The sequence below is a fragment of the Quercus lobata genome, chromosome 2, assembly GCF_001633185.2.
Source record: "Quercus lobata isolate SW786 chromosome 2, ValleyOak3.0 Primary Assembly, whole genome shotgun sequence".
Classification (NCBI taxonomy): domain Eukaryota; kingdom Viridiplantae; phylum Streptophyta; class Magnoliopsida; order Fagales; family Fagaceae; genus Quercus; species Quercus lobata.
Window position 1 is genome coordinate 86,324,311 of NC_044905.1, and position 14,107 is coordinate 86,338,417.

The 14,107-nt window shown below is 31.1% G+C and overlaps 1 protein-coding gene across 1 annotated transcript; it reads left to right on the top strand.

Moving 5' to 3' along the window:
- Positions 1–6,112: 6,112 nt before the first annotated feature.
- LOC115956703 (auxin-responsive protein IAA1-like) lies at positions 6,113–10,097 on the top strand. Its single transcript, XM_031075010.1, has 5 exons — positions 6,113–6,495; positions 7,508–7,692; positions 7,889–8,000; positions 9,587–9,648; positions 9,761–10,097. Exons 1-5 carry the CDS (start codon positions 6,230–6,232, stop codon positions 9,796–9,798), a joined length of 663 nt encoding a protein of 220 aa, XP_030930870.1. The 5' UTR covers positions 6,113–6,229; the 3' UTR covers positions 9,799–10,097.
- The last annotated feature ends 4,010 nt before the right edge of the window (positions 10,098–14,107 follow it).

A 14,107-nucleotide genomic window follows, 5' to 3' on the forward strand; every position in this document is an offset into this window, starting at 1 on the left:
TAAATGGTAAGTTAGGAAATTTACTTATTGACTTTTCAAAGAATGATATTCCGTCTATCACATTTTGGTATTTTTAAAAAACCCAAATTTTTAAAGAAACGTCATTTAATAAATTGTCTTTTATATAAAAGGGTACAAATTTCCAATACTAACCTCTTTAATTTAAACTTTAGTGAAATATGGGTATTGAGTTTTTAGAGTTAAATGGCATGTTGCTTTTTTTTTTTTTTTTGGTATTTACTACAAATTGAATTAAACAAATGGATCACAATATGAAATTTGCAGCATATTGTGCATTTGTTTTCAACAAGACATGCATGATGACTACCTGATGTTAAAAATATTAAAAATATTTTTACATAACCTTTACAAACTTATGTGGCAATAAATTTGATCAGTAAATTCTAAAAATATAAAAATGAATGTTTGACTTACTAATTTTTTGTGATGGGTAATACATCAATTTGTAAAGGAGATATAGTAAAATTAATAGTATTCCTAGTATCACTCTTATGGCAATTTATGCGTCTATTGAGGAATTGACTGGATGATGCATTGCACTTATCACACATTAAACTACACATAAAGAATAGTGATTAAGAAATTTATTAATCTTGAGCCAATTTTCTAATGCTTTCTGTTTGTGAACTAATGCATGCACATGAAGAAGTCCACTATACCAGCATGAGGCGTCACATGATTAAGCCCCAATCCTAACTGTATATATAGAAGAGTACAAAAACCCAATTCACTTTTGCACATGATGGATGAACTAAACAACGAATTATAAGAATGAAAGACGAGAATAATTTGCCAATCAAAATAATACTTTTTTTTTTTTAATGACCTAGAATGAATAAAAACAATTCAGGGTTAGATAGATTATTGCCTATTAGGTAAACTAGTTTAATTAGTTTATCTAAATATGAAAGAGATTTAACAAGAGCCTCAAATGAAAATTTCCTGAGATGGCAAGACAGTGGCTAAAGCCGCGTGCGGCTACCGGTTTTGCAGTGAGATGTATTCACCAGTAGCCGCAGTATCTTGAGTCTTGACCGCTCCCTGTTTTATTTTATTTTCCAGAAACGTTGAATGGGAAAACGACACGTCGCCAACAAGCAAACATTATCACATGTCTGTCGGACTTGTCAAGGCAATGCAGCTCTTCCCTAGCTTGACTTGAAATCTTCAAAGACTTGGGTCCCAACTTTGTTTATATAACAGCTTTAGGTCAACCTACAATGCACTGCTGGAAGCAATGCAAAAGCTGAGTTAATCTCAATTTTATATTTATTTTTTTCAAAGTCTTTCTAGTACGTATCTATTTAGTTCAATTTATTTTTGTGAAAATGTTTTATATCTGAAAAAAATAAAAAATAATGAGGTTTTAAAGAGTTGAAAAGGTACAAACAGTTCGAAGAAATGGATTCTTTATCATAAATCACGCTAGGGATGTGCTTCATTTCTTTCATTATTTTCTATGTATTTTGTAGCTGGACAATAAGATTATTGTTGAATATGGACAGCTGGCCAGCCGGCCAACCCTTAATTTATAATTTTATGTATAAATTTGAATTAAGCTTGAGCCCAAATCATTCTTACGGCTAATTAATAGGCACATGCAAATTCGTTTTAGGTCAAAACACCTTTGAATGTAGGGGGCTTTTAAGTTTAAACTTTATAAAGTAAAAAGATTTTGAAAAAGAATTTGACCTTTGAAACGCCAAAATGGTATTTCTTTTCGCCTGAGACATACATTTTAAAATGAGAGTAGGGGTGGCGCCAATCAGAAGTTTATATGGGATCTAGAAGTTAAAAGATCTCTTAAGTGGGACGAGGTGAGGAAGAATAAAATCTTAATTAAGTCTTATATCACCTAAATATATGGAATGCGTCTGAGACTCTAATTGGCATGAGACCCTTAAAACTGTGAGGGTAACACAAAGTAAAAAAATTATGCCAATGGCAAGCTTAAGCATGACAGAATAGTATCAAAGTGGATCCCTACATAATGTGGGGTGGTAGGTAAGTACCACACAAGAACATGTGGCTCTTGATGGGCTAGATTGTGGGACCCAAAAGGCCAAAAAACCTCTTAAGTGAGATAAGGTAAAGAATAACCAAATTTTGACTAAGTCCCACATCACTTAGGTAAAGGGAGATCCTACACTTTTATCTGGAATATCTTTGACTCTACTTGGTATGAGACCTTTTAAGTTTTAAAACTGTGAGGGACAACTCAAAGTAAACAATATCATGTCAATAATGAGTTGGAATGTGACATTATATTTCAAAATCTACTTCTTTTTGTTTCAAATGTCTCACATTAGATTTTAAACTCATTCTTATTTAATTTGTGTAAAAAGTCTTTCGAGTTTCAAAATATTTTCAATCTATTTAAATTATTTAAAATTCCATTTAAACTACTTACAACCCATTTGAAACTAATCCAATTTTTCTTAGAACTCCAAAATTTAATATTAATTCAAACACAAAATTTGATGAAAAATTTATTGATGATATGATATCATGTTAATAGGGTAGATGTTATTTTTAAATATTTTTTCATATACTAATGAGAGGATTCCCTATTTGGGTTTCATCATTTTTTATACTAAAATATCCTCACACAAATATTTAAACTCTCTAAAATACCCCTATCTTTTAGTTAGATAATTTTAAATTTAAAAACACAAACAAGTTAAAAAAAAAAGTAATTTACTATTTTTTTTAAAGTACCTAAGTTTTAGACTTTCAAACTTTTATAAACTCTCGCGTAGTAAAAAATCCTAAAAATTAGGACACTAACACTATCTTTATCTCACTTTTAAACATTATTTCACTAAATTCAAAAAAAAAAAAAAAGTCTCATTGCATGCACAAAACGCGTGTGATATATGAGGCTAATTTTTCATAATGGATTAATATTGGTAATTTATATGTAGATCTTGTGGTTATTTCTTAAGTTTCCATTACCAATATATATTTATTGACAAATAATTTCAATTCAATTTATTTAACATAGTAATTAATGTTCTTTAAAAAAAAAAATCAAAATTTAAATCTCTCATTCAAAATTATTAAAATTCTTTAGTTATAATATTTAATTATAAGTATTTTTGGACTACTTTCTAAAAAACCATGAATAATTTTAATACTTGATTGCAATTATGCATTGTAAGGACACGATTCGTAACGAACCGTAACAGTTCTGGGTTCGTACATAAAAAGGCCCAAACAATATCATTTATAGAGCGTGGGTTTGAAAGGCTAGGCCTTGGTCACTAAACGGTGGGTTTTCCGTGGCGTTCATACATGATTAAGTCGTTTTCGCCCTAAGAGTCTTTCTCCTGGAGGCGGGCTGGGAGGCTCTGGTTTTTGGCCATTTTTCCCCAGCTGGCTCTCTGGATTCCTTTCCTTTCCTTTTATACTCGCATGTATTCCTTATCCTTCGTCCACGTGTAGAATCGACTTTTCCCAGATTGATACTTGTCCCATCAGCCCATGCCCAGAGTGGTTGGGGGTGGTTGTAAAAGCTGAAGAGTATGGCTCTGTCAGGTGCAGAATATTGAATGGCAGTAAGGGCAGCTTTCCCTGGTCGTTATACTTTTTAGCGTATCCTTTTCTATAGACCTAGATATTTTAGATTTTCTTCCAAGCTGGTCCTATATCGTTTTTGCCCTTCCTTCCGGTGAGATCTCGGACATGCTGAGGACTGAATCGTCCTTGGCTGTATCCCATGGCCATTCTGTACTTGTATTACCGAGCCTGGGCTATAACCCTCCTCGGCTCGGGCCCTGGGGCCCTAATGAACAATTGGGCCAGAGCCACAAATTATTGGGCCCCACATGCATGTATAGGGATTACAAACTAGTATTATTTACTAATACAAATTATATTTAATGTGAAGTGAAACCGGTTAATTTTATTTCCTAACAGAATATACCACACACACAAATTGTGAAGTTTATTGTAACAACATTCTTATTATTGGCCTATCAAAAAAAAAAACATTCTTATTATTGGTTATGTACGAAGTTCTCCAATGGTAGTCTATAACTTAGTATTGGATTTATGGTGGTAAATGAGCCGAGCTATTTATGAATAACTCATACTTAGCTTACGTAGACACTTGTTTATGTTTTATTTAACAAATAAGCCAAACTAAAGTCAGGTTTTATACATGATTTAAAAGAACCAAGCTTAAACATAAAAATGTGTCCATAACTTGTTACTCAATTTGTGTATGTGTATAAAAAAAAAAAAAATGGTAAATGTATGTAAAATATACTTATACATAATTAAGATTGGATTGTTTAAATTTGTAAATAAGTTCATAAAATATCAAGTTATTATTTTAAATTTATTTGATAATCAATAGTTCATTTCATATATAGTTGCAAATATACATAATTTACAGTCATACAAGATTAATTGGTGAATCTAATTATTATAAGCTTAATTATAGAAAAGCTAATCTATTTAATTATCTCAAACAATATAATTTCAATTATTATTTAGTTATTAATTGTCAAAATATAATATTTGAAGATATAACAAATTATAGTAATGGTTTTACTCTGAGAGTAGAGAATTAAAAAAGAAAAAAAATGAACCAAGCCTAAAATGTTTCAAATAAAATTAAATAAACTAATTATAAAAGTTTATTACTCAGTTCGATTCGACTGGATTGCAACCCAAGTTGAACCTCACTTTTTTTCATTTACTTATCTTTTTAGGGGATCAAGTATTTGTTTGGCTTGACTTTTGTTTTGTTTTGTATATATACAACCTTTTACAGTCATATTTTTGCCATATTAAATTTTGTGTATCTTATTTTTCAGGTAAAATAAATCTATCAAAATTAGTTTCAAAAATTGATAAAAGTAAAATTATAACTTTAAAAAGAGAGTATATGTGTGTAAATATTTTATATACATAAGAAAAATAAGTTCCAACCAAAAATATACTTAGGGCTATAAATAAATTTAACTGTTTATATATAGTTCAAGATCAACTTATTAGGGATTTTTTTTTGTTTTTAGTTTGTTAATATGCATAAAGAATACTTATTTGGATTATGTAAATTGGTGCACAAGCTTATAAGATATCAAATTACTATTTTATAATTTATTGAAAATGGAAATTGTCAATTTGGTACTAATAAAAGGCAGGTCAATATAATTTGTATTTCATGAACGAAAATTATACTATCTAATTAACTCAAATAATATAATTTTAGCTATAATTTAGTTAAAAATTAATGGTATGGACTTGTGAAAAGGTAAAATATATATATATATATATATTAGTCATAATGTTTATAGCATATGAAAAAAAAAAAAAAGTTAATCAAATAACTCATAAACAATCTCGTGTTTATTTGACAAGAAAATAAATCAAGTTTAAACATATACTAGAGCTTTGTGATGAACTTGAATTCAACTTGTGTTTAAATCAAAATGAATCATTATAAATTTTTAATATTCAACTTAACTCTACTTATTTTTAACCCTAATGCTAAGGAATAAAATTTAGATACAATACGCAAGTTTCTCAATTAAATTCAAACACTTGTTTGTATTGACTAATGAAAGATGAATAGTATTATTTTTAAAAAATATAATCAAAATGTTAAGAAATAAAACTTAAATACAATACGTAAATTTCTTAATTAAATTCAAACACTTATTTGTATTGACTAATAAGAAATGAATAGCATTATTTCTTATTATAAAAGACAATCAAATTCAACATAGTAAAATATTTGAATTCAATTGGAACCAAATATCTGATTTATTGTATCTAGATTTTACCTAATGATAAAATAATACTAGTGATTAAGATAACAGCAATAGTTGAAAGCAGATTAGCGAATATAGTGGGTGGGAGAGTTGAAAGTGAATTGATTGAGAATGAATGTACCGACAAGGGGCCCAAACTTCCAAGCTTTGCTATCATCACAATCACATCCACATTCTCACAGCCACAGTACACGCATCTACATGGATTCATCCCCCAATCCACACCCCCACGTGGCCTCGTCTTATAGGCTTTCCAACCCCTTATATGTCCCCCGACACCCATCCACTCGTTCACGCATACTCACAAGCAAAAACCACACAAACACAAAAATTTGATAGTACTAAATTATTACTATTATCATATACTAGGATTTATTCGTAGTTTCATACCCCAACTTGTGATTGGTCCCACTAAGCCCTACACTATGCCACCGGACACACTCTCGGATTCGCCGGAGTCTGACGTCACCTCCGCCTTGACCTTCAAGGACACCGAGCTCACCTTAGGAATACCTGGCGAGCCAACTCGTTCACCTGCAGGAAAGTTCTGTACCAAACGTGGATTCATCGAGACCGTCGATCTTAACCTCAGAACATCTACCAGTAAGCCACGTGGCAAAGCTCATGCTGACGAGGTTGACGACAGGTCTGATGATGTTGTCTCCGGTACCTGCAAAACCCCAGCTTCCAAGTAAGAGAATACTAGCTAGCTAGCTTGGACCTATATAAATTTTTAGTTCATTAAAATTAATTCAAAGAAAAAGTGTTGCATTTATTTTTTTGGCTGAAGGATTTTTACTTGTTTAGGGTAATTACTCTATCCGACTCTAAAATGTTTTGCACAATATCCATATTTGAGTGTTCAAATTTTACATATAATTTAAAAGAATGTAAAAATGATGTCAAAGGATATGGATATTGTTAAGTGCAAAACAATCAAAACTTATTTGTTTATTTGTTGAAAGTTGGTTAAGTTGTATTGATGTAGTGAGGTTTTAAAAAGTAATTAAAAAAAAAAAAAGTTTATAACAAACATTCCTAATTAGTTATGATGAATACAAAAGTTTTGTAATTAATCTCAGCACTTTGTGGTGGCCTTTCTAATTAAGACATTCAGGTTAAATTTCCTCTCTCCACTCTTAAATTATCAAGAAAAAGAAAATAGTGATGGTGAAAAGAAGATGATTTACTCTCTAGACTAATTTTAAAGACACTCCTTAAGTATAACTTAGTATTGTTACACCGGCTTTTACCAAGGTTTTAGAACGCTTTAAGCTTTTCTATAAATTTATGTTTAGGTTTTTTAAAAGTTTTTTTTTTTCCTAGGCAATTGATTGAGTTAAGAAGGTAAGCGGGAACTTCTAGATCCGCCCGATCGATGAATATTTTATGTTCAAAAGCACATGAGTTTTGCATATATACAAATATGATTTTAGATGCTCTTTTATATGTAAATGAAAGATCATCAAAGATGATAGAGTAGCCTAAAACGCTCGCTTTTTAAGGTCATCTGCTAATACAAACGAACTAGCTTACAAAGATCTAGCTCATACATGATAAGCGGCTATAGTTCATTCTTTGCGTTAAATAGGGTATATGCATGCTAGCTACTAAAGTCTTCATGCATGTTATTCAACATTGTGAAAATTTTGTGTGATTAATTTGTACAAATATACACATAATTTCTCATTGTGGTATTTAAGGACCCAAGTGGTTGGGTGGCCACCAGTGAGATCGTACAGAAAGAAGGCGTTGGAGAGCTGCAAGTACGTGAAAGTAGCCGTAGATGGAGCACCGTATCTGCGTAAAGTGGACCTGGAGACATACAATAGCTATCAGGAGCTATTGATGGCCTTAGAGAAAATGTTCACTTGCTTCAAAATTCGTGGTGAGTATATTAATTATACTATATATATGTGCTACTTATAATATGTAGTATTTGTTGGAGTTGGAGTTGGAGTTTGTCATTATGGGACAATATTAATTATTACCATTTGACATTTTGAGTCATATAACTATATAATAAGAGGTAGTTTAATCATTTGTGCTTAAATTCTTATTGATTTTGGTGGTATTATATATAGGTAATTATCTGGATGAGAGCAAGGTTATCGATCCAATGAAGGAAATGGAATATGTGCCAACCTACGAAGATAAGGATGGTGACTGGATGTTAGTTGGAGACGTTCCTTGGAAGTAAGTCATCACTAAATATAATTAACCTAACCTTTAATTAAGTGACTAGTAATCATGAGAAGAATAAAGTTTCCAGGTTGAAGACTTATAAAACCATACATATTTATTATTTGGGTTTTACTAAGGTATGCCTTAAATACATATATTAGTAAATCATTTTTAAAAACTTTTTTATGGAAAAATGAAAAAAGTAACTAACTGTTTTGATAGTTTTTTCAATTTTTCATAAAAGGTTTCTTAAAATAGATGATTATTAATGTATGTTTTAAGGACATACATTATTATATTGGGTTTTACTTACTTCTAGTATTTTTTTAACTGGAGATCTTCTTTTATTTTAAATACACGAGGACAAGTGATAGTGGGTTTTAATCTTCACATTTTATTTAGTTAGTGGATGATGTGGCAATTTCTCATTAAAATAAAAGAAAATTTCAGTTAAAAAAATATTAGAGATAAGCCAAGCCCTATTATTTTAACAAGTCATATACTTGATTAAATGGGTCATGTGACCAAAAATACATGTGGATAGTTTTATCAATTGTTATGTAATGGGTTAAAAGAATTTTCTACAAACCCGTTATCTATGAGGCAAGATCTCTCTCATTGAATCCTCAAATTTCTTCTAACTTTTATTTAGATGTAAAATATGTGACATTTAAAACTTAACTAAATGAAAAATGTCACACATCCAACTAAAGATATGAAGGAATTACAGGATTCAGTTGGAGATGATCATTTTCCAACTTTATGCTTGTAGGAATAGAGTTTTTGTAAAGAAAATACTAGAATTATTACTAATTTTCCCATAAAATACTTTGATTTTAATTTGTGTTTAGAAATAGGTACATCAATTTGAATATTATACAGTTATACTGACTCCATTCGAACAATATGTTTTTTTAAAAGAAAAACAAAATTGGATAATTTTGTGGGAGTTGGGACATGGAAACTTAGGAACTTTCATTTATGGGTCCGTTTGGATACAACTTATTTTTGCTGAAACTGAAAACTGAAAATACAGTAGCAAAATAATTTTTAAATATGTAAATAGTGCCGTGAGACCCATTTTTAATATTTTTTTTTCTGATGAACAGTGCACAAATAGTAATGAACAGTGCATAAATAGTGCATAAACAGTACATGAACAGTGTACTGTCTCCTAAAAGATGTTGCGTGTGAATAAAAAAAATAAAAAAATAAAATAAAAGGAAAAACGCAAACGTGAAATACAGCTCAAAACGTGAATCCAAACACTCACTATGTGTCCTTTTCTAGAGCATTGTCATTTTGAGAAATTCGGGACTGCATACCAAATCTTCCCTTGTGTTGTGTCTTGTGTTATCTCAATTTGGTCTCTACAAGTAGCATCTTCTTTAAAGATGTATTTCTATTTCCAGCATTTCACTCATTTTAAGGATTTAAGGCTACCATTAAGCATAATAAATATTAATTAGATTAAACTAATTTAACTGGTACTATTTCTCTTAAGTGGCCTCAGATCTGTAATTGTAGGATATTGAAAGAAACTGGTCTTCTTAATTTAATTTTAATTCATATGATTTATTTCCCTTTTTGAATGGCAGAATGTTCATAGAATCATGCAAGCGTATTCGCTTGATGAAAAGCTCAGAGGCTGTTGGGTTAGGTAATAACATATTTTAAGTACTTAAAAGAATTAGTTCATCTAATTTTTCTCCATATTTAATTAATACATCTCTTTCATTGAACATTTATTTTCCTAATTGATGATTATGCAGCTCCTAGAACTCCTCCAAGATGTACAACCACGACTTGAAAACCAAGAAATTAGAGTCTCCTTGAATGGTAGAAGCTTGCTTAGCGATCAGTCCGATGGAGAGTAGATAAATAAGAATGATTACTTTTTTTCTTTTTCTTTTTTGATAGGAATAAGAATGATTACTGTTTGTTTTATTTTCCCTTTCTGGTCTAATTTGGTTGATGATACCTTCATGTAACATATTATTGTTAGTCTTGTAAACTTTTGCTGACATTACTACTTCTTGTGACTTGTGAGTGATTGTAATCGTGCCTTTTGAAATATTATTAGACTATTAATTATTGTTAGAATATTAATTAATTATCTTCTATTAATTTATTTTTTTGGACAAGTGGTATTTTATTACTATGATTTATGACGTTAGAGTAAGTTATAATGGGCTCGAATCTTTCTCCACTTTGCATTTGTTAAAAATTTTAAATTTTGAAATAAGTGATAATTTATTAATAATTAGGCTCATAGAGTCCTAGTATGTTCGCTAACTACCATTCCTGGCAAAATAAAATCTTGATATACGGGATGTGATTTTTTAACATGATTCTAAGATTGTTTCTAATGCTCTCTTGGATTCCTGCACTCCACTAGTTGCTGTATACCTGTATCCAATATCTTAAACAGGTATGTTAGAAATTTCAAGGTTTCAGGTCAATCCAAGTATCACATGTGGAGCGGCAAGGAAATAAACTAACACATGTACATCTTGGTGAAATATGCTGAGAAAGTAGATAATTTTGTAATTAAGATAGAGAAAAATCCATCTCCATTGAGTTGGCTATAAGTCTATAACTCAATACGTACTAAATTTATATTTTTCTTAATAAAGCTACAATCTTTTCATTAAAAAATTTATTAAAAAAAAAAAACCATCTTTACCATGAACCATTTATGCTATATATATCGGTTTTCACAGGCCTTCATGCTGAAATTAAATAACACTAGTTTGCTGCAAAATGGAGGACTCTGTCCAAATAGCAAAATCCCAGAACGTACGTACACCACTCTTTTATCCATCAGGCGGAAGAAAATTGTGTCAAGTTATAAATTTATGCGAAATTGCTTGGCTTAACAGTAGGGTACGTTTGTTCTTTGTAATCAATGAAAGTTGATTGATGGATTTGTTTGTGGAGCTGAGTTGTACGTCATGCTACGCAGGCAAGTTCTATGCTTCACACTTGACGATAATCACCATGAGAAGCAACTTAACCTGTAATCAGTACGCATCGTTTAATGCATTACAGTGCATGATCAATAAAAAGCTAGAACATTTGATTCTCTTACCATTTATGGTTAGGTAAACAAGAAGTGTTATGTCTGTAATATTTTCACAATAAGTCATATCTGGTAAATTATTATTGGTTCTAATTTGAATCCAAAACTTAAATTACATTTTTATCTGCTCATAACAACTAATAACAACTAATAACGACCTATCACTTTTTTTGAAAATCCAAACTGGAAGAACAGCCAAGAAAATTATTGAAAAACATTTAATGAACATTAAAAAGGGCAAGGGGAGCTATATTTTCAGGTAGGGCTTCTAGCCAAACCTGTAGCTCCATACCATCTTCGGCTTTTTTAGCTAGAGCATTTGCAACTTTATTACTATTGTGTATCACCTTTGAAAGTCACATTTTGAAGGCCTATCTCTTTGGCAAATTGGACAGCTCTACAACATGCAAGGGCTTCCACTTCTGCTTCTGTCTAAGGGAGTGGTATACGCATTGACAGAGCACCAATAACCTCACCATTCGGGGTGGCAATTCATGTTCGTATGCCAAATTCATGTTGTGTCAACTAATGAGTATACGACTATATGGATCAACACTAACCCGACATGTTTATTGAAAGGGTTAAGATTCCTCAACCCTAACACAACCTGTTTATTAAACGGGTCAGTTATGTCGACCCATTTATCAAATTTTATCAAAGAGAAAAAAAAAATACAAATTTTAGTATTAACCAAATTGATCTAAATTATGAAAAAAAAAATTATCATATAAAATTCAGAACTAACAAGTAAATGCATCGCAAATAACCATTTAAAATCAAAACATATCTCAATATCACAAATAATCAATTACAATATGTTAAAAAAAATAAATCACAACAACTAATAAGTTTATAAACCTAGAATTTGAAAGGTATATTGGTAAAATATCATTTAATTAAATAGGTCAGACGAGTTAAACGAGATAAACCACAACAACTAACCTCACCATTAGGGGTGACAATTCATGTTCGTGTGCCAAATTCATGTTGTGTCGACTAATGAGTATACGACTATATGGGTCAATACTAATCTGACATGTTTATTAAAAGGATCAAGATTCCTTAACCCTAATACAACCTGTTTATTAAACGGGTCAGTCATGTCGACCCATTTATCAAATTTTATCAAAGTGAAACAAAAATATACAAATTTTAGTATTAACCAAATTGATCTAAATTATGAAGAAAAAAAATTATTATATAAAATTCAGAATTAACGAGTAAATGCATCGCAAATAACCATTTAAAATCAAAATATATCTCAATATCACAAATAATCAGTCACAATATATTAAAGAAAATAAACCACAACAACTAATAAGTTTATATACCTAAAATTTGAAGGGTATATTGGTAAAATATCATTTAATTAAACATGTCAAATGGGTTAAATGGGATAAATCACAACAACTAACCTCACCATTAGGGGTGGCAATTCATGTTCGTGTGCCAGATTCATGTTATGTCGACTAATGAGGATACGACTATATGGGTCAACACTAATCAGACATGTTTATTAAAAGGATCAAGATTCCTTAACCCTAACACAACCTGTTTATTAAATGGGTCAGTCATGTCGACCCATTTATCAAATTTTATCAAAGGGAAACAAAAATATACAAATTTTAGTATTAACCAAATTGATCTAAATTATGAAAAACCAAAAAAGAAAATTATTATATAAAATTTAGAACTAACGAGTAAATGCATCGCAAATAACCATAAAAAATCAAAACATATCTCAATATCACAAATAATCAATCACAATATGTTAAAGAAAATAAACCACAACAACTAATAAGTTTATATACCAACAATTTGAAGGGTATATTGGTAAAATATCATTTAATTAAACAGGTCAGGCGGGTTAAACGGGTTCTATAGGTTGGAAACTAACCCAACCCGTTTATTAAACTGGTCAGTCGTGTCAACCCAAATATGAAACGAACTTGTTAAGTCTCAACCCATAACCTACTAATTTTGTGTCAAGTCGTGTCATGTTTGTGGGTCGTTTCAAATTTTGCCACCCTTATTCACCATCGTTATCTCAGACAACCACCCTAAAACCAGCAAATTCGTTGCTCTTGAAAATGGCTCCATTGAAATATGCCTTATAACAATGTCAATTAGGAGGACACCAATGTTGGAGAGAAGAAGACTGGGTGAGGTTGGGGTCCGGTTCATGAGCATTAAGAAAGTCCTAGAGCATGCCACTAGCCAAGGAGGTAATCATAAAGTGTGGCTACAAAGGGAGATCAAGACGGATTGCATTACGACAATTCCATAAAAGCCATGCAACTAGGACAAAGATCTCTTTCCTGTAATCATCATGAAACTGCAAAAATCTAGATAGAAGGTCAGAGAAATCAGTAGTAGGGGAGGTGATTATTTGGTTAATACAGGAGAGACTACTCCAAACAATCTCCACCTCCTTGCAGCCCCATACGGCTTGAAGACGGTCCTCCAATTCAACATTACAGTTATTACAGAGCACAACTAGGGTAATATGTCTACGAAATAGGTTATCTGTCGTTGGCAACGCATTGTTGCAAGCACGCCAAGAGAAATGCCTCACTTTGTTGGGAACACGTAGCTTTCAAATACCTCTCCAAAAAGACTTTTGGGGGTTCAGATTAGAACTACTTTTGTTATTGGTCAAGTTTCCTCCAACCAACGTACACTTACAAGCACTGTGGGTAAAGAAGTTATCCATTTGAGTTTAGGACTAGATTAGACGATCTTGGGGAAGCCAAGAGCTTAAGGAATTGCTCAGAATCAATTGTGCTTCATGAGGAAAATGTTATGATTTGTTATGAAAATGTTGTAAACATATCATTTCTCTAAACAAAAGGGTTTATTAATTTATTTGTATGATTTTTCTCCCAACGCTATCTTCAACTAGCATTAAAAAAGGTTATAATTTTTAAAATTTTGGCCTCCCTTAAAATTGTAACTATATCTTATTTATGTTTTGCATAATTATTGATGGGTATGGAAAAACTGGCATGGTTGTTGATGACTAGACGTAAGATCAAAG